Here is a 19,884-nt window from a genome sequence, read left to right as displayed (position 1 = left end):
ACTCCAGGAGGGTGCTGGCCCTGCACGTGGCAGGGGCCCGGCGCGGTCAGTGCAGAGCCCTCGCAGGGCCTGTATGTCCCAGCCCAGCCGGACAAATTCCTGACTTCTTGCTGCCCCGGCTAAACGCCAGCCTTGGTGTATCGCTCTAGGAGTGAGATCACAAGCTGCCGAGTGGCACTTCGCGTTGGTCCCCCCTTCCCAGAATAGCTGCAAGCCTGGCTCTTTTTCTTTCCTTGTCAGCCTGTATGAGATTGGGCCTTGCAAGTGTTTGTTGTTTTAATGCAGGGGTGCTCTGCCCGCAGGCCGGATCCAGTCTATAGAGCCATGTCATCCGGCCTGGGGGGCTCCCTACAGATTTGGAGACTTGGTGGCCACAGAATGGTGGCAGTTAATGCAGCCACGACTCCCTGGAGCCAAATTGCCATGTCCATGCAACTGGTTCAGGCCTGTGGACCAGATCTGGCCTGTAGACCAACCTGGCACTCATCTGGCCCATTGGGTAAAAAAAAAGTTGGGCATCACTGCTTTTGAATGCATCTCTGACTGGAGGGGACCTAAACCTGCATTACTAATACAGCACTGTAAGGTTTAGCAGCTGTGATAAAGAGATGTGGCCACTGAATACTTAGGCTGTACAGGTTAAATGGGAGGGTCTGGCTTTCTGTTTATTTTTATATATGAAAAATAAGTGGGAATCAGCTTGTTTTTTTTGTTTGTTTGAAAATTAAGGGTCGATCCCTTCTCAAAGAAGGATTGGTACGATGTCAAGGCACCAGCAATGTTTAATATCCGAAACATTGGGAAGACACTCGTCACCAGGACCCAAGGAACCAGTGAGTGCTTAGTGTTGTTAAAGCATGCTAGTGCAGATAATGGAGCGCAGCACAAGTATTGGGTAACCTTAGGATTTGGGTGGAGATTTTTTAAAATTTATTTGTTTATTAATGTTTTGAGTTTTTGATTTGATTGTCTGCTGAAGGCCAGGCTTAAGTGCTGTCCCATTAAGAAGGAATCAGTTAAAAAAACAACCCCCCCCCCCCCCCCCCCCAAATCCTTCTAATTAAATATCTCTTGACATGCAAAGTTAGCTGTTTGGTCCTGGTTGACAAACTAGTCAAGTTGTATGGAAGCATGTTGGCTGTTTTTTGGGTATTTTTATGGTTTTCTCTATTTGATTAGAGGAACCTCTTCAGATTAAGTTGCCCTAGTTAGGTATCTGATCAACTATGACAGATGAAGTAAATCAAGAGGAGTACCTGTTAAAGGTTAGCGTTTTGGGTGGGAAATTACTTGTATGGATTTGAGGAAAAATAATACTAATATTTGGGGGGAGGGGACACACAGGAACTGCAAAACACCTTGTGGTCCTGACTAGCCAATTACCTGCAAGTTTTTCATTGGAATGTGGGAGCAACAACTGCCTTTTGGTCAAGAGCATCTCAAGGGATCCCAGATAGTGCTGAACAGTTCTCCCCTGTAAAATGATGCCATACCTAGATTACTGCATTCTATTAAGGGCACCTCTGCCAGATATGAACAATGAAATTGGGACAGCGGCCACAAAACATTAGGATGGATTAAGTGCGAGTTGGCTAAGCACTTGGGAGAGTAAGAATCCTGCCAATACTGCAATGTTGGAATATGAAGGAGTATATATTTATTGATCATGAGTATAGCAGTAATAGCATTTAAGGAGCACATAGTTCTTGCTCAAATGTCTTGCGTATGTGAAAACTAAGTAATGAACTAGTTCCCAAGGAAACTGAAAGCTAGAAGGAAAGGATTCCCCATCAAGGAACAATGTTGCACACAAAGGTGTAAGTGTACAAGAAACTTTTTTAACATGGGCTTTTTAATTTCAGGTCTTAGTTGTCTGTTTTTCTGTCTTTTCACCAGACTGTGTAAAAGCAACTTGTAGAAAGGCTGATGCGTAATGCAGTTACTAATGGAGGCCTGTCAAATGAAGGTTCAAAACTGTTTTTTTTCTTATTCCTTTTTAATCTTAACAAAAGATGTTATTTCATATGTATATAGAAATTGCCTCTGATGGACTTAAGGGGCGTGTATTTGAAGTGAGTCTTGCTGATCTGCAGAATGATGAAGTTGCCTTCCGTAAATTCAAGCTGATTACTGAAGATGTCCAGGGCAAAAACTGTCTGACCAACTTCCATGGAATGGACTTAACACGTGACAAAATGTGCTCCATGGTCAAGAAGTGGCAGGTAAGTAACACTGATGTACCTTTGCAACTTCAGATACTATCATAGTAACACATTGCTCTAAAAATCATACTAAAATAATAGCCTTTATAGCCTTACTTTTTCCATTAATAGAATAATAGCCTTTACACCATTCCAAATATTGTTTTCTGTTAAGAAATGCAAGTGACAGTAATGTGCTTTTAATTAAACTTGAGTAGAATTTCTAATCGCTTTGGAGCTTGTTATTGTAAAACTTAAAAATTTGTGGGGAGGGTGATTAACAGATCTTGAGTATTAGTTTAAGGCAGTGGTTTTCAACCCCTATCAAGTCTCAGGGCACCTTTTACCAACTTTTATGAATGTGGCAGTATCCCCAGTTAAGAACCATAGTTGTGCTGCCTCAATTTATCACAGTGGTTCTCAACCAAGAACTGCCTCTGCTGCCAGATAAAAGTGGTCCTGTGCCTTGTGTGCAGCCAGACTGAAAGGGCTGCAGCATCCATGGGCTCCTGCCTCAGTAGAGTTCTGTCAGAGCCCTTTTAGGAGCACTGGTTTGTGCTGCAGCCTTTTCCTGTTCAGCATCTCCTGGAAACGGGTGTACAGGTTGGGTTGAATTGTTCTGCATGCCTGTTTCCAGGAGGAGGAGGTGGGGAAGGTTGTGCAGCAAGCACAGGGCACTAGGGTGCTCTTAGCTGCCTGCTGCTGCCCAAACCATGGCACCCATGAAGGGATCTTGCCCTAGTTGAGAATCACTGATTTAAGGAATGTTGCACTGGAGGTTCTGAGAAACTGACTGCTTCTTTGGTGCTAACCAAAAGGTTGAATTGCTGCACGTTTAACTTTCTTTAGACAATGATTGAAGCCCATGTTGACGTCAAAACTACCGATGGCTACCTACTGCGCCTTTTCTGTGTTGGTTTTACCAAGAAGCGTAACAACCAGATCCGTAAAACCTCATATGCCCAGCACCAGCAGGTCCGCCAAATCCGCAAGAAGATGATGGAAATTATGACTCGAGAGGTGCAAACTAATGACCTGAAAGAAGTTGTCAACAAGCTGTATGTTTTGCTTTTTAATTTTTAACTGGGAGAAATAATTGCAATTCTATACTTTATTGGGTTTGCATAAGTTACTTGCATTGTCTCAAAGGAAGGAGGTTCACACTTTAAGAAGTGCTAATCCTATAAGATTATTATAAGCATTTGTGTGGACAGGTAGGGTGAAAAAATGATTGCTTGAGATTTTGGAAATAAAAAAATGTAAGTGACTAAATCAATAATTTATTGCCCTGTAAAATGACTTAATGAAGGATGGCAGTGGATTCAACAACTTACTTTACTTTATATTTAATTGAGAATTAAAGAATGTCTCATTCTTTTCTTCCCCCTGCCCTTCTTTATCCTTCCCACAAAAGAAAGCTTGTTAATTACCATTTCTCACGTGCGCACACATACTTGCACATACATGTGTACTGTCTGTGCTACAAGTGAAATTTACTGTTGGGTATAAATCTAAAATCAGAATTTTAAAAACTACCACACAGAAATCTTTTGGCAGACTTGAAAACTTTCAAAATATGAAGATGCCAGTAATTTTGTCAGACTTAGCAGTAGGTGTGTAAATGCACTCCTAAATAGTTTTTGGAAGCTTTTTTAAAGGTGAGTAGGTTGTATAGTATTACTTTTTAAACCATTTGGCAGAAAAGATGTAGATCCTGCCCATGAATAACTACATAGATTGTAATATAAAATCATGAAGATGTTGGTGAGCTTTGGTGTGCTGAATACTAGTCTAAATGAATTTCTGTTTTAGGTGTAACACCATGTATTGCTAACACACAGTACCGAAGCTCAAATACTGAAATATTATTTAACTTTTTCAGGATCCCAGACAGCATTGGCAAAGATATAGAAAAGGCTTGTCAGTCCATTTACCCTCTTCATGATGTGTATGTCCGCAAAGTCAAGATGCTGAAGAAGCCCAAGTTTGAGTGTAAGTTAACACCTCTATGTATTGAGTTGTGACAGGTAGGACACCCTGAAGTAGTGTTAACAGATGCCAGGTTTGGTGTTCTTTGAACTGGGGGTAGTCCACAGAAAGCTTCATTGTATATTTAATTACTTAGGGGTAATAAACAGCTTTTCCTTTAGCTTTACTGCTGAAGTGTCCAAACTATGAAGTCAGATAAATGATAATTTTATTTTGCTATAGTTAGAATTCTTACTTGAACACAACTAAAAACACAATGTTTTGTCTTGGGAATGAATGATGACAACATGTTTCGGTCCCAGATGATATCAAATGATATTACTTTCCCATTTTCTGACATTCCCATATAATACAGGCTATTGGTTGTGTTCATGCAACAAGAGCAATGCAAGTAGCTGGGTTTTGCAACTAGGCTCAGTTTATTTGAACCCATTAGAAAAATGGAATTGCACTAAATGGTCTAAACTCACAAAACCAGTGCAGCTCCTTTGCATGAATACATCTGGGATATGGATGATTTTCATTTGCCATGCTAAAAATTTCTTGAAGTGTGGTAAGGGCATATAGACATTCGAGCATCTTGTCTGGAGTGCTGCATAGCATGGCAAGGCCCTGTACTGCTAGCGCTTTGCAGCCAAGGAGGATGGTATGCAGTGATCCCCAGCATGCTTCCCCTCAAGCCTGTGGAGGTTCTCCAAGGACAGCTGAATGCAGAGGAAAGGGCTTATGATGGCTGCCTGTGGAACTATACCTCCTGGGTCATCCTGCCCACCACTCCCAAGGTGTGCTGGGAGTGCACCTCTTCCATTTCCATGGCCAAAAAGGCTAATCAGTTTCACTTCCAGACTACAGTGGACCTCTGCTACCTGTGGCTTCTGATCCAGATTCCAGACCCCATTGGAAATAATTTTAGTGAAGTGAATCTTAGTTGATCCTCTTAAATAAGTGGAGGAACAAACAGAATAGGTCTATAGTTAAGCTTTATTTCCTAAGGACAGATTTTGATTAACTAAGGGAACTAGTTAGCGAAGTTGTGGAAAAACAGGAGTTCAGGGAAACAAACGCAGAAAAGATTAGTATGTAAAGTCCAATGTTGGCAGGTCTGGCATGTGCTGTACTCCTGCCAGCATAGTCGGAGCCTGCCACTGCTGCTTCTGAGCTCATTCAGTTTATTGTGTGGGCAAGTGCCCACATAGATCATCTGTCATTGATCACATTTGCCTCTCAAAAGTTCCCAGTTCAAAACTGCACAGGAAAAGCCCCCTGCTTGGTGCCCTTTCTCCAGCTTGGCTTGCTAGGTAATGGCAGAGATATTAATACAATAGGAACACGGGTATTTTTGGCAAGGCAGGAGCAGGAATCCACCTTGGAGACCCTGTGTTCCTTGGGCAGAAAGGACTTCCTCTTGCCGACAAGGAAACAGGAAGCAGTGCAATTCTGTAGTGATCTGTGAACCCAGCTCCGCCTCCCTGGGGCAGTAAGAATCATTTAAAGAGTTAAGCCTTTGTGGAACTACCATGTTTTAATGCAGAAACCTGCTTGAATGCGTGTATGGTCCCTTTGTACCGCACTAAAAGGGTGTATTTCTTGCTACAAATGTATCTGCTTAAGGCCATGGGAAGCCATTACAACAGGTGTTTAGACTAGGTGTACATTAATATTCTGGTGTTTTAATTAGTTCACTGTTCTGTAGATAACATGGAATTAAGTCAGCAATTCGAGCATAACGCTTGTAATTTTATTAAATGTATATGTTGCTTAATACTTAATTGCAATATTACTACTTTTTTTCTTTTAAGTGGGCAAGCTGATGGAACTGCATGGTGAAGGTGGCGGTGCTGGAAAGCCTTCTGGGGATGAGGCAGGCGCCAAAGTAGAGCGAGCCGACGGATATGAGCCCCCCGTGCAAGAGTCTGTCTAAAAATCAAAGTTGGATACAAAAATAAAAATTAATGTACAGAAGTAGTGCATCTATGTGTGGTAATACTAGAAACTGTTTACACAGGCTGTGGGGTATTTTTCATCATGAGTAGTGGTACTTTTGTCATGGTAATGACTGAATGTGACCTGTGCTTCATAACTGTAGCTTTCTTAGTGGAAGAGGGCTAGTCTGGAGCACACAACTGCTTGATACACTTCTGAAATTCATCCCTTTTTTTTAACTGGGCCCAAGACTTACACATGTTTGCTTCAACTTACTATTTGTAACCTTTCACTTGATAGCAGCCTTTTCCCCAAGGCAATTTTGGTGTCTGCCTATAGATGAAATGAGGTTTTAAAGCCAGTTATTTTATTGTGGAAGCAAAGGTTTGTCCACAAGATTGTCTAAGGGGTCTGCAAAAGATGACTAGTATAATTCAAAAGAATGTGAATACCCACACTAACAATTCAAAGGGATCCACAAATGAAAAAAGGTTGAAAATCACTGCTTTAAAGATTTAACAAAAATAGCGAACTTGTCCAAACTCCAGAAATGAAACAGTTTTTCATTTATCTGCTCCTGTTTTGGAACTTCTAATGGAAGGTATGTGTAACACTCTAGTCATTCTTCAGAGCTTGGAACAGTGCTAATTAGATTTCTGGGGCACAAAAAACAGAAAGGTGTACAGCACTGCTTGGTAATAACTTCCTTCTGTCTGGAAGAATAGAGTCCAAACATCTTAATGCTGTTGAAGTTAAGCATGTGTGCTGTTTTATAATATAATCAGATCAGCTTCCACAAATAAGCTGGACCAAAATTAATTGTTACAGTATCTCTTACATTTGAAGGTGAACTTTTAACAGAGCCAAAAAAAACAAACTCACACTTACCAATGTTACGTTGCTGGTACATACAGCATATTAAGAATACAATGCTATTGAAACAGCCTACTCTCTGAAACCAGTTGTATTGGTGTATTGTAGTGGTATTTGTTGCCTAAGGATTATTTTGTTTCGAAGAGGAAGGAAGCTGGATCAATATGCTCCCCTGTACAAATTTGAGGCTACCCACTGATAGATAGCCTGATGTATGACAGGACAGCAGTCTTCTCTTTGTTTTATGCGAGAGCATAGAAAGTTGAAGTTGCTTCAAAATTTGGAATGCTGACACATGAAGGGGGGAAAAATGCACTTTAACCAGAAATGGAATCGCATTGATTTGACCTGTCTCCCCGGCATCTGTGTAGCTCCCATGCTTCTCTATACTTGTAAGAGCTGCATAGTTATGGTTGTGTTGAACTTGCTTTTCTTGATTTTCCTCAAGCTATGCAGGATTTTGAGAGGGATTACTGTTAACTCCCCAGTATATTGTGTCAACTATAAAAATGGATTTTTGTGTTCAAAATGAAGCCAGGATGAACCTGTATCTTTTTGTCTATCAGTTGGGGTGTTATCATTGGTTTCAAGTACGCCTAACAGGATTTTTGCAGCATAGGCCTGAAAGGCACAGCTAGGACCCTTTAAGTCCAATCCCCTGGAATCATTTACCCAAAAAATCCTAATGGCTGTCTACTTCAATACATTTCACACCGCAGTCCACAATAAAAAAAAAAAAAAAAAAAGTTGCCCTGCTGTGTGTCAAGGGTGAAAAAGGGGAGGCGAAATAATTTTACCTTATCAAAATCTAGACAATCATCAGCCCAAATTAACATCTCGTGAGATCTACAGGTCAACTGCCCAATCGGATTCCCCAGCTCTTCTCACGAAGAGGTGTTTCCAAATCTTTGAATGAACAGCTTAGAGTTCATGCTTCTGTCTTGCAAACACAATCAGGAGGGGAAACATTTTTCTTAGCCTAGCAGTTGGAGCCATTGTTAGTTACTTAATATCTAATTCCCCAGTTATAGCTTTATTTTGGAAAGAGGGTTTGCTGGTTCTGGACTGCTGGAGCATACAATTAGTATCATAATTTGAACACACAAAAAGAGGATCAAATTACTATACCAGCTATACCCAGCAAAATAAATCTCGGGTATTTATTTTATCAGATCCCTGTTGAGATTGTCCTAGTATCAAATTACTACCTGAGGGTGTGTGTGAACCATATGTTTTAAAATGGGAATGGAGCAAAATGGGCCTAAAAGGAAATAACTTATCTCTGCTCAACCATATTGCTCGGCTCTCTCCTATGTGCAGAAAGTTTCCATTGAGAAACCACTCAACAAGGGGCATAAATGATTTGAGTGAATTCTGCTGGTTGATTTGTAATCCTAAGTAGATGCATTTTCAAATGTCTTGAAAGGAGGGCAGGTGAGTCTAAACTATAAACACTAGATGGAGACAACTGGCTGCTGCTTCCTGCCAATGGACATTGTCAGCATTGTAAAACATGCTTCATGTATTGTGTAAACCAGGGACAACCAGCAGTCTGAGCAGGTAGGTAATTGCAGCAGTTCCTGGATTGATACATTTCAAGCTTAATTGTTAAAGCCACCAGTGCTCATGACCCTTTTGAGATCTGCCTTAGGCACCTGAGAGATCCATGAACCAGCCTGCTGAAAGGCTACAAATGGCAACTCATCATAAACAGATAGGGCTGTCAATCCTGCCCTTTTCTAGGAGTCGGTCTCCTTGGTTGGAGCTGCACAGAGGTGCTTCTCCACTGAGTCTTTGTAGCAGAGAATCTTGTAGGTTTAGGTGCCAGTATTTCAAAACAGGAGTAAGATGTTATCACCATTTTGGCCAACAGTTCAGCATCTGGAGCAGTCCTTCAGACTGAAGACCATGTTACATTCTTCGCGTAAGAGCTGAACCCACTTCTCAGGAGAGTGCCATAACCATCAACAGGGTGTTTTCAGGTGAGGCACTCATTCCTCCTTGTTTGAAAGGGTGTGAGGTAATGAAATATGCACTGAACCAGCAAGAACAAGAAAGCTAGGATGTCTATTTTATAGTCATATTTGTACTGTCTCTTTTTTAGCCCATGTGTTGTACAGACACTAAGCACAGTTACACATGCATACTTCATTAACTATATTAGCATGTAGCCCCCTGCTGTGGCTGCAATTATAGTAATATAAAACAACTACTCCTAGTAATGTAATTTCCTTCTGTCCTGCTATAAGGCATCTTTATAGTGGCATCTTTGTTTCTGTAAAAAGGAAAATCTCACTAATTGAAATGATGCTGATAAAAAAAATTGGTGTAGATGAGGTCTAGAATTGGACAAAACAATAGTTTATTATTACAAACTGTTAAATGAATTTGGTTCTCTGTATTTAAGGATGTTTAACCAATCCTCGCATTTAATCATAATTGCTATGTTATAAATGTAAACACAAGCAATTGCAACCCAGACATAAATATAAACATTTATTGGTTAAATACAAATTCATACTGGTACCATAATGCTGAAGACATTTCATGGATTTAGAGAATTTAAAAAGGCTTATTTTATACTCTACTCATTGTATAAAAAATTTGATGAAAAAAGCTCTTCTGTTTAGGAAGATAATCATTTTCAAAGTTGGCAGTTTAACAAAAATGCTAAAAACCTAGAGATTATGAAAACCACTGTAGTATATTTAAGGACTCAGTCCGTATTTCACTTTCAAGACAGTATAATCTCTTAATGTATTTGGGATTTGTTCAGGAACTTCCTGTATTCCATTGAATCATATCTTGCATTCAATAGGCATTTCAGATTATTCTCTGTACAAAGTTCTGTGGTCACAGAGGTTAAGTCTAACAACGTAAAGTAGAATGTTTTTTGCAAAACAGATCAGTATATATTTATTTAATTTAAACAGCAAAGATAAAGGAATTTCTTCAAGTTTTAAGACCAATCTACAAAGCTACAATAATGTAAAGAGCCCTTAGATGGTGCTGTTGTTCTGAATTTGCAGCTTCCAGCAGTTTTTATCATCTTTTCACAACTTAGATATTCACGGTGTTATATGAAGCTTGCTATAAATTTCCACATTTTCTATTCAAAGTTACAAAATAAACTATCAGGCTTGCTTAGACATACATATGAAATGTAAGAGATGTTATATTTAAATCTAATTAGAAAATGGTAGGAAAAAATGTATTAATCATTAACAACAAAGCCAAAATAGGAAAAACACCTCCCCTGTCCTCCTTTTATGTGTAATTATAAAGTCAATATTTGCTTAAAATCTTTGTATCAAAACTTTAGAAAAGCAGCAGTCAATAAATAAGTAAACATTGCACACCTGAAATCCATCTGCCTCCACAATGATTCAGCCACTGTTTTGGAAGAATTAAATTGTATCTTTGTACCAAGTTAATTTCTATAATTTGTCACTTTTATAGGAGGCTTCTTAATTGCAGTTGGCACAAAAAGCCACAGTGAAAGGTGTTCATTTTGCTTAAACCTTTGATGCAGGAGCTGCACTGTAATGAAGACAACTTTTTGTCATTGCTTCCCCCCCACCCCACAAGAAGATGAGATGACCCTTTAAGGAAAGAATGTGTTCCAGTTGAATATAATGGTCGCTAATTTTTAAAAGGAATTACATTTTAATTCTGTGCTGTCAGATTTAAAACCATGTTCTCTCCTTTTAAGGGGACTGCCTGATTCACTCCATGATATGCTCTTGGCAAATTTAACTTAAGACATCCCATTCAAGGCTTTAGGTACAAATAACCACTACTGGGCATGAAAATGGTCATTTTTACATCTAAGTAAGTGTACATAAAGGTGGTAGTTACATATGCAATTAATACAACAAAGAGTTCTGAGCTGGGTTATCAGTGTACCAATTCCTCAGCTTATGCGTGTTGTTCGTGTCTGTCTCTCTTGTCTGAGATGATATATGACTGACCTTCTTGGGTTGTTAAATGTCTGTTTCATTTTAACATAATCTATATATAAGCAGAGGACAGAGACAAAAGATCTAGACTCAATTCTCAGCTCATCTACTGATCCACTGTGAATTCAGCTTCTTGAATTTATAAGATGGGCAATGCTGGTCATTGTCGTATAGTTCTTTTTTCACAAAACACCTAGAGATCTTACAGGCAAGTATTTTCAGTGCTTCATTCTATTAGATTCAACTGTGATTTGCAGATCATGTCCATTGTTATAGTATCTCAGCACTCCTTTATGGCTACGCCAAAGCAACTTGAGATGACAAGTGAGCATGTCACCAGGGTGATAATTCAGACTTCAAAAATAAATTAAGATCTAAAACTCATAGTAAAAGTCCTCTGAATTCTCCAACCATCAGTGCTGAATCCCTTGCCTATTTGCTTCCTGTCTCAACCTGTGCTTTTCTTTATTACCTGAGAAACATAATGAAAAGATTATTTTCTTTATTAGTAACCTCATTCGAGGTATGACCTATTAATTTGTATGCCTTGATGGACTAACTCAATTTGCCTTGTTTCCTTGTTCTTTATATTGTACAAAGGAGGGAAAATTCCTCTTGTGGAACCAGGGTGCTACTGAACATGGTACAGATTGGACTGCAGCATAATTAAGATTAAAAGATTTTTTTTCTTGCAGGAAACAACAGTTCAAAACAGGAAGCATGTAAAACAATTTGTTTGAAGACTTGTTTTATATTAACCCAGAACTAACCAAAGTGAAATGTTCTAGAAAGAGTTTACATCTCTAGATGGTTCTTTGAATGGAAAAGTTGCCTGTACCTATGTGTAATCTTGCCTGATTTTAGCTAATGTAATTCGACTGCTACAATTAGCACTCTTCCTGTTAGTAAGTTATCTTTCTTCAGCCTGTTGGATTAATTTGTCTTGGTATCTTCTACTTTCTGTAAGTCTTGACAGATAATTTATAATGGAGATGTACAATATACTCTACCTTATACCTTACACCTTACTTAGATGATTTAAAGAGAACTTGTAGTGGTTATATCAATAAGTTATTCTCCCTCAATTAAAGGGCTGTGTAGTACTCCTATTAAAATGAAGCATGTACAAGTAAAGAAGAATGGCAGCTTGATGTTTTTCAGCTTTCTTGCAATTTAGTTCAGAGATCTGTTTTGGTGGTTCAGTAGGAATGGGTGGATTTATTTGCCAATTTCAAGCAGTGCAGAGTTTGAATGTTCAGCTGAAATATAGTTGGCATCATGTTTGTATTTCTACTTGAGAAGCTGAAAATGGAGCATAAATTGGACAAAGTGAACAATACATGGAAGAATTGGGAGTGAGTAAAAAAGAACAATCTTCAAACTTTCTGTGAATAAAATGAGAGACTTGCACTAGTTTTATTAACCCCCCCCCCAAAAAAAATCAAAACTGAATGTTTAGGTCCCTAGTTTCAAGAAGAAAGGAACTAATAAATAACCAAAAATTTCTTGATCTCTTACCGCTTCTGCTTATTTAGGGGTTGGGTTTAAGAACAGAACATCCTATACACAGAAAGGCAACCTCTCTACAGACAGCATATAGGATAAATAAGTCTTTGATACTTCTTTGCTATGGGATAATAACTATCTTTTCTATCCTCTCAATTGTAAAAACAAGTGGTTTCCACTGCTGCTGCTGCAGAGGATATGAATTGAAGCTGTAAGTGAAATCTTAATATTAAGACTGTTATACATACTGAATGTGTAATAATAGTTAAATCTGCAAGAACATATCTTTAATAAAAAGCCTAATTTATACAGATTATAAAATAAGATTAATGTATGCAGTTTATATGCAAGATAAATTAATACCAATTCAGGCAACTACCAGTTACTGTACCATATTAGTGCCCTAGCTGAGGCAAACTGCTTTATCCATTCTCTTCGAGCATTTGCCAAGTACAATTAAGTAAACTGTGTCATGATGGTAAACTGTTAGTCTTTCCTAATACTTTTGCTTTCAGGAAACTCTGATCTATAATGTGACACTGTATATTTCTCTTTCTAGAAAGATAGTGCAAAACAGTATTTGACAGTCACAGTATTAAATCAGATAACTTCAGTGGTATTAACTCTGAAGTATCATGTGCCTTTGTGCTAGCTAGATGAACATCTGCTGCCTCTACATACAGAAGCAAGCTGGGTTCCAGCCTCATGATTTTACAGAACTTGCACAAAATTCTTGGGAAATATTCCACGTTTTCCTTTTATTTCTCCACTCATCCAGTCTTCATCTACAGATTCCAGCTCTGTTATCACATCACCTGCCTATCAGAGAGAGAGCAAGAGAGCACAACATGAATCGAAATGATTATTTGCAGAAGCACTGAGCACTCTCTTCATGTACAATGCATCTTGAGTTCCTGGTAGGTACCTTTTTTCTTTTAATAAAACATGATTTATAAATATAGAAACAGAAAAATCTGTATACCCTTGTAACTAGCTTTTATTTTAAGATTAAATGTAGTAAAAGACTTGGCTTACTTTTTCATGCTTGCAAATACTTCACTTTTCATACGGCAGTTTTCCCTAGTTCGACTGCCTGCCATTTTCTTACTTTAATTGCAGGGCCTGGAGTCCTGAGGTATATCTAGCTCAAAGCCCATATTGGCACATACTCCAACCAGCTTTTTTTGGCATCTTGGGATATTCAAACATATTCTCTGTTAAAGTTTTTCCTCTAGTAAGTGGAATCTCTTCTTTGGATCTTGGTCACAAACCAGTAGTGTGGCTATTCCTATGTCCGGCCCTGATGTGCACTCTTTGAGATTCTTCTCATGCTATGACAAAGTAGGGCGCACAAGTCTATAAGTAGTTGGCTGTTTGAAGGAGAAAATAACACTGAATCTACTATTCCTTGTTCACATTTTCATCTCACTGTGTGCCCTATCCTTTATTTAAAATATTCTCCCATAACTCTGTCCTTTCTTCGAGTATACAGATTCCATTTTTGTTTCTCTTTATACTCTTCTGCTTTAATCTCACAAGATCAAAAGTATACTTCTTAAATGAATTCTGCTTTAGCTGTTAGTTTTAGAAATAGTAAAGAGAGTACCTTTGAGATTACCATAGTCTTACTTTGGATGTCCACTGGTTCTTGGAAGCTTAAGTTTTGAAGTCCTCTAAAACCTAGTTCACTAATTCTACTACAAAGCAGACCACTGCTGTTTGCCTCCACCTTCAAATTGAGCTGCTAGATTACCAAGGAAGCAGTACATCATTTGATTTTTCTGTGACAACTACATGCTGTGCTGTCAAAATTTCTTAGGGATCCAAAACTGTCTACTGTCTGCATTTTTAAAGATCCACAGTATCTAGTTGCTGATACTATTATTATCTACCTGTATTTCATCTTGTCCATTTCCTAGTCTGAGTTGAGCCAGTTGTACTGTCCCCTAATTTGATCAGTTCAATAATTGCTCACAAAACCAAAAATGAATGCATAATGAATGCATCAGTTTTGAGAAGTACAACAAGAAAACAGGATGAACTTGTTAAACAGCTGGACAAGTCAAAGAGCTGGACTTTCTATATTCCTTCCTCCCCTTCCCCTTTCATACTTGTAACCATACTTCAGTTTGTCAGATTTATGGTTGATAAAATGTCTGAATAACTTTTTAGAAAGAGGTGCTAATATTTATTCCAATTTATTTTGGAATTTTCTGAAAAGCATCCCAGTAAATCAGTATACATGCAGGAACAAATCCCAGTTTGAATAAGTGACATCCTTTCATGATTTATGTCACACAGTAATGGGTCGTATTGTAATATAGCCCTTCTCAGACATCTGAGGAGCTCCTCTTTTAATGCATATTTTATAACAAGATTTTATCACATTGTCAGTGTCTTGAAACCACTGATTAATTTTCAGCAAAATAACCTCTAGGGCCTTAGACTCGGTTGCTAAGGGCTGTATTTCAAGCATACCCTGTGGACTGTCTTGTTAGGACTTCAGGTTCCCTGCCACAAAGCTGAAGCTTGGAGATTCTGGTCCTAGCTGAAGCTCTGCTCCATGGCAGAGACTGTAGAAGCTGAGAACCTGGGCTAAGGTGAAGTCAGCTATGCTTCACATTCTTTCATGTGGAGCTAGGAACCTGAAAACCTCAGGGCTTTTAGCTTTCCAGCTGTGGACCTGGGAGTTTGAAAGTCCTACAAATTGGCTTCCAGGGTCCACAGCTCCAGCCAAGAACTCTGTCTGTTTGCAAGAGAGTCCAATAAAGACTAAAGTGCCTAGTCCCCAGAGTGCAATACAAAACCAGAGTTAGGCACTGCAAAAGGATGATCCAAACAGACCTGAACACAGAGCAGCAAGCTGCCTTAGAGCAGTCCATGTAGGAACTACTAACTGGAGGGACCTTCTACTGAGTTCAAGTACCTCCTAAACTCAGGTGCTGAGCAGAAGTTCCTTGGACTGCAATTTTGGACTCTAGGGGCACGTCCAGACAAGTGTACATGTGTGTTTCCCCAGAGATAAACAGCAGCAGTGGCAAACAGTTGTGCTGCTGCTTCTTGTTCCTGGGGAATGCTCATGAACACGCACTCTGGTGCTTGGCAAGTTGCCCCAGGGTGGGATAGGGGAGGCTGGGGCCAGCACCAGGGTTGGCCTCAGCAGCCTTACCAGGGGTTCTGGGGGCTTCCCATGGCTCCAGCGGTGGTGATCTGGTGTGTGGAGCCTGGCTCTGGCCAGCCAGCCAGGCTGGCTCCAGTTTTGGGCGGCGCATGCTGCTGCCACACACACCACTCTGCTTTTTTTCAGGTGCGGGTTTTTTTGACACTGGGATCTCCCAGTGTCAAAAAAAACATGCCACGCTGCAAATTAGCAGCATGGTGAACACCTACATGTGTGGCATGTGCAGTTTGCAGCACCGCAGATGGGTCTGCAGCACCACATACCGCATGTCCGCACTCGTCTGGAGTGCCCTTGAACTTCAACCTTCCTGGCTTAGGTGCTGTAGCTAGCTTTTGCATTTACCCCAAAGTTCCTCTGAACTGCCATCTTATTTTGGCACTTACTCTACTGTAACTCAAAGGACCAGACCCTATGGTACAGCAGGGACTTCTGCAACATGCAACTGACACAAATCATCAGAACCAGCCATGCCAAAGGATCCTGCTGTGGTTCAGGCTCATGGTAATAGTTTCTGTACCAACTCATCTGCTATTGTCATAGTGACAGTACAGCACAAGTCCCTAGAGAGGCTGCTGATAACTTTCTTCAATGTTTACCATGGCACAGGGAAGCCTGAAAAACAGGCTTTATGCCATTTGTGTGTACTTATTACCTTCCTACTCCAAGTCCCAGATTTGTGGTTAACTTTTGGGTTGGGGTAAAAGTTTGCCTTTCCTAGTTCTGGTCCTTCTCATTCCAGTCCTGTTTCTCAGGTAGATAAGACCAAACTTAGTATCTTCATGCATGTGCGCTACTTAATCTCAAGAACAAGGCTGACCTTCTATCCTTTAACTCAAACAGCTCTAATGAAAGCTTACCTTAAAGGAAAGCTCATCCTCATTTTCTCCATGGAAGTCATACAAAGTTTTAGCTTTTCCTTTCTTCCATCCTACAGACTGTGATGACTTTACTCCTCCTAGAACATGAACAATGGACAAGTTACTTGAAAATATTTGGTTAAAATGCACATTTTGAAAGAAATCTTAGGACAACCCCCTTCCCCCCCAACTTTTTCAGTGCTTGTTGCATCCTCCCTCTCTCTCAACTTGCAAGTATCAGAAAACACCTAATTATTAGCTATGTCTAGATGTTGGGATTAACTGTTTTCCTTTCCTTTTTCATATTCTTGTGTGATGAGGTATTAGCAGAATTGTTGGAATCTGACAGGGCTGCATTGTCAGCACTTCTGCTATGGCCTTGAACTTGTAACCTTTGGGCTGTCAACCGTGGAGCTTAGACCCTGCATCTGTCTATCACATTCTAGTTTGATGGACACCATGGGCGACTGGTGCCTCCTGATTCTGGGGGGGCACCAGCAGCCGATCACCGACCAGGCGGGTCCCAGGTGGGAAGTAACAACAAAGACTGAGTTTAGAGCCGGCCATATTGCTAACATACCAAACACACTTGACTAAGTGGGGTTCTACAGGACATTGGACTTTACTTAGCCTCCAGATAGGAAGAGCTCAAAACTGCAGTGTACACAAAAATGGAGTGAGCAGTAATAGCCTGAGTGTGCATCCTCAGCAGTGTTTTCTAGGATTTGCCTCATCTTTAAAATAAAACACAAATTAAACGGTTTAGTCAGTCCATAGTTGACTATCATAGTTGACACAGTTGACTGTCTGGAATGGGCTCCCAAGGGAGGTGGTGCTCTCCCTTACCCTGGGGGTCTTCAAGAGGAGGTTAGATAGGCATCTAGCTGGGGTCATCTAGACCCAGCTCTCTTTCCTGCCTATGCAGGGGGTCGGACTCGATGATCTATTGAGGTCCCTTCTGGCCTTAGCATCTATGAATCTATATCAAAATGACATATTAAAAGCTATGTAAGCAAAACTGTATTTATTTTACTTCTCTGAAGGGAAGGCATTACTACTCTGTTAGTGTTAGTCATGTGAAACCAGCACCATTTGGGAGAGTGCACTGGATTATTTTCTGGCTCCTACTTCACACACTGTGTGTGGCCCTTAATTTGGGGATAGTTGAATTGAATGGTGGCTAAGTCCTCAGTGTAGCTATGCTGATTCACAGCAGCTGAAGACCTGACACCTGCGAAGCCCCAGTGAAAGCTCCTAGAGCACAGGTGTAAGAGAATTTAATTTAAAAAGAGTTATTACTTTTCATGCCAGATATAACCTGGCTTTGCTCACAGGTTCAAATATTATTTTGCTATGTGGGTAACACTTAAACAACGTAAGAATTAATTGAGCATGAAATGTTTTCCAGGTGATAAAAATTAGCTTCAATTGTGAAGTAAACTGGAGCAAAATTCGCCTCCCTAAGTGTGTCTCTTCAGCTCAGTGATTACTACTTCTGTGCAGTTATCTGGTTCAAGATTTAGCTTGACCATTTTGGTCAATGGTGAGTGACTATAACACACAATGTAACCGTGCAGAATACTATACCCGGATAACCGTTGTTCTGTGAATAAGGTTTATTTATTGTTTCTACTCATTTCTCTTTCTATACAAGTCTACTTTTACACTTGTCTATCGCCCTAGAACTGAGCTATGAAACGATCAGAATTTTCCAATTCAAGTAGCATACCTGAACAGTTCTGAACAAAAACTGCTGGGAAAATCCCTTCCCTTTCATTGAGTCTCCCTCTGTACCACTGAGAATCTAGGCGCTCTATTATCCGGATACAATCTCCCTTTTTAAAGGGTAGGTCCTCATCAGTTTCTGCTGTGAAATCATGAAGTGCTTCACACCACTCTCCAGATCGTCTGTTATTCTAGCAAGGAAAACATAATTGTGAGACTTGGTAGCAGCAAACATGAAGTTCATTTTAGAACATGGGCTTGGGGTGAGGAGGAAGGTAACCCACATGAATATTGTCTATAATCAGTGGGGGTTTTTTGTTTACATGCTTATTTACTTGTTTTACCATGCACTAGATTAGGGTTAATTGTTTGGAGCAGGGTGGGGTGTAAAATAATCTTGGCTAGTAAAGAACAAAGAATACAATATGAATCCACAGATTCAATTTAACCACACAAGCTTCTTTTCCCGGCATTTTTCTTTAAAAGCTTATCAAGCACGTTTGGAACGGAGCTTGAGTGTTTTGCTTTTGTAAGGGCTCCCTGTTTTTAGAGGTTTTGCTGAACAGATAGCATGGTTCACCAAGCCACATAAGCACTGATTCAACTGAATTAGACCTCATTCCCTACCTCACCTCTACTTTTTTTTTTTTCACTAAGATGTGTCAACCAGTCTGCAGGATCCATTTCTGTGGCATGTATGTCATAGCCAGAATCTAAAAAACTAAGTCTTTATTTAAAGAATAAGTTATCTAACTAGCTGATCACCGATTATTTTAGGGGATAACTGTAGGAAGGGACAGCTGTGAATTGATCCACTGGGAGAAATAGAGGAAAGAATAGAAGAGACTGCAACAGCAAAGAGGGAGAGAAAAAAGGGTGGGGGGAAGGAGTTACAAAAGACAAGAACAGTAGAGGTCCAAAAAAGGAACAGGCTTCCACTCTATGAAGAATGTCACAGTAGTGCACTTGCTCGGCAACACCTAAATATTTAGTTATACCAAAAGCCCCTATTTCTCTTTATGTCCCTGAAGACCTAATAATGAAAGCAGTAGGCATCCACTGTACTTTAGAGCAGTGGTTCTTTTTTGTACCAGGACATATTTGTAAACATCAGTGGCCAGTCCCAACCTGCTGCCTCCCACACCCAGGCCCCAGTCCCTTCTCCCCCCTGTGTGTGGGGAGGGGCGTGGAGGAGCCCCAAGCAGTCCCTCGCAGGTTGGAGCTCTTCCAGCCTGCAAGGGAAAAGCCACAGTTTCCTACATTTTTTTCCTTTAAAGGAGAATCCATTTTTAAAGCTTGTTTGCAACCCTTTCATATATTCTTACACTCCATTTTTGGGTCATGACCCATGGCTTGAGAAACTGCTGCTTCAGAGGGATATAATTCAGCCCACAGCCCTTAAGCACAGAAGTCAGACCTGCCCGGCCCCCAATTACTTTGATGCCCATATCAACAGCTATAAAATACAACCTTAATATTTGCAGCTGTAGTATAGAAAAGCATTTAAGTGATTATCATAGAAACAGAACTTCCTCCCCAATTTGTGTGGGGTTAATCTTTATTCAGATTGCGCATGCCCTCAGATTCCTCCCTCTGCTTAAATGTGATCAGGAGCAGGGGATAGGAGCAGCAAGAGAAATTGCCTGTTTGTCAGTGTAAATTTAATGATG

At 40.0% G+C, this 19,884-nt stretch overlaps 2 protein-coding genes and 1 non-coding gene across 17 annotated transcripts in view; 2 read left to right on the top strand and 1 right to left on the bottom strand.

Annotated features, from left to right (window-relative positions):
- The window catches only part of RPS3A (ribosomal protein S3A), a 6,446-nt gene extending 294 nt beyond the window's left edge, over window positions 1-6,152 (top strand). The window contains exons 2-6 of the mRNA XM_006019166.3: window positions 730-833; window positions 2,035-2,222; window positions 3,051-3,259; window positions 4,084-4,193; window positions 5,990-6,152. Coding sequence (XP_006019228.1) covers window positions 730-833; window positions 2,035-2,222; window positions 3,051-3,259; window positions 4,084-4,193; window positions 5,990-6,111 — 733 coding nt within the window. The 3' untranslated portion in view covers window positions 6,112-6,152. The remainder of the gene's footprint in view (window positions 1-729; window positions 834-2,034; window positions 2,223-3,050; window positions 3,260-4,083; window positions 4,194-5,989) is intronic.
- On the top strand, window positions 4,462-4,531 carry LOC112549520. The gene has a single exon (XR_003092964.1). It is a non-coding gene; the product is annotated as a small nucleolar RNA SNORD73 (small nucleolar RNA).
- Window positions 6,153-6,292: 140 nt separating the features above from the next.
- The window catches only part of SH3D19 (SH3 domain containing 19), a 144,817-nt gene continuing 131,225 nt past the window's right edge, over window positions 6,293-19,884 (bottom strand). For 9 of the 15 annotated variants that reach the window (XR_003092957.1, XR_003092955.1, XR_003092956.1 and 6 more), the window contains 4 exons: window positions 18,219-18,405; window positions 16,490-16,587; window positions 13,487-13,782; window positions 6,293-12,247 (listed from right to left, as the gene is read on the bottom strand). Coding sequence is in view for 6 of the 15 variants with exons in the window: in XM_025198531.1 (XP_025054316.1) it covers window positions 13,163-13,270; window positions 16,490-16,587; window positions 18,219-18,405 (393 nt within the window). In the remaining 9 variants the exon portion in view is untranslated. Of the gene's footprint in view, window positions 13,271-13,486; window positions 13,822-16,489; window positions 16,588-17,417; window positions 17,469-18,218; window positions 18,406-19,884 lie in introns of those variants that run through there. The other 6 variants (XM_025198531.1, XM_025198530.1, XM_025198533.1 and 3 more) reach the window with 6 other exon arrangements.

This window comes from Alligator sinensis, unplaced genomic scaffold (assembly GCF_000455745.1).
Source record: "Alligator sinensis unplaced genomic scaffold, ASM45574v1 scaffold169_1, whole genome shotgun sequence".
Lineage (NCBI taxonomy): Eukaryota > Metazoa > Chordata > Crocodylia > Alligatoridae > Alligator > Alligator sinensis.
Note: the sequence above shows the minus strand (reverse complement) of the source record. Positions and strands in the feature narration are given on the sequence as shown.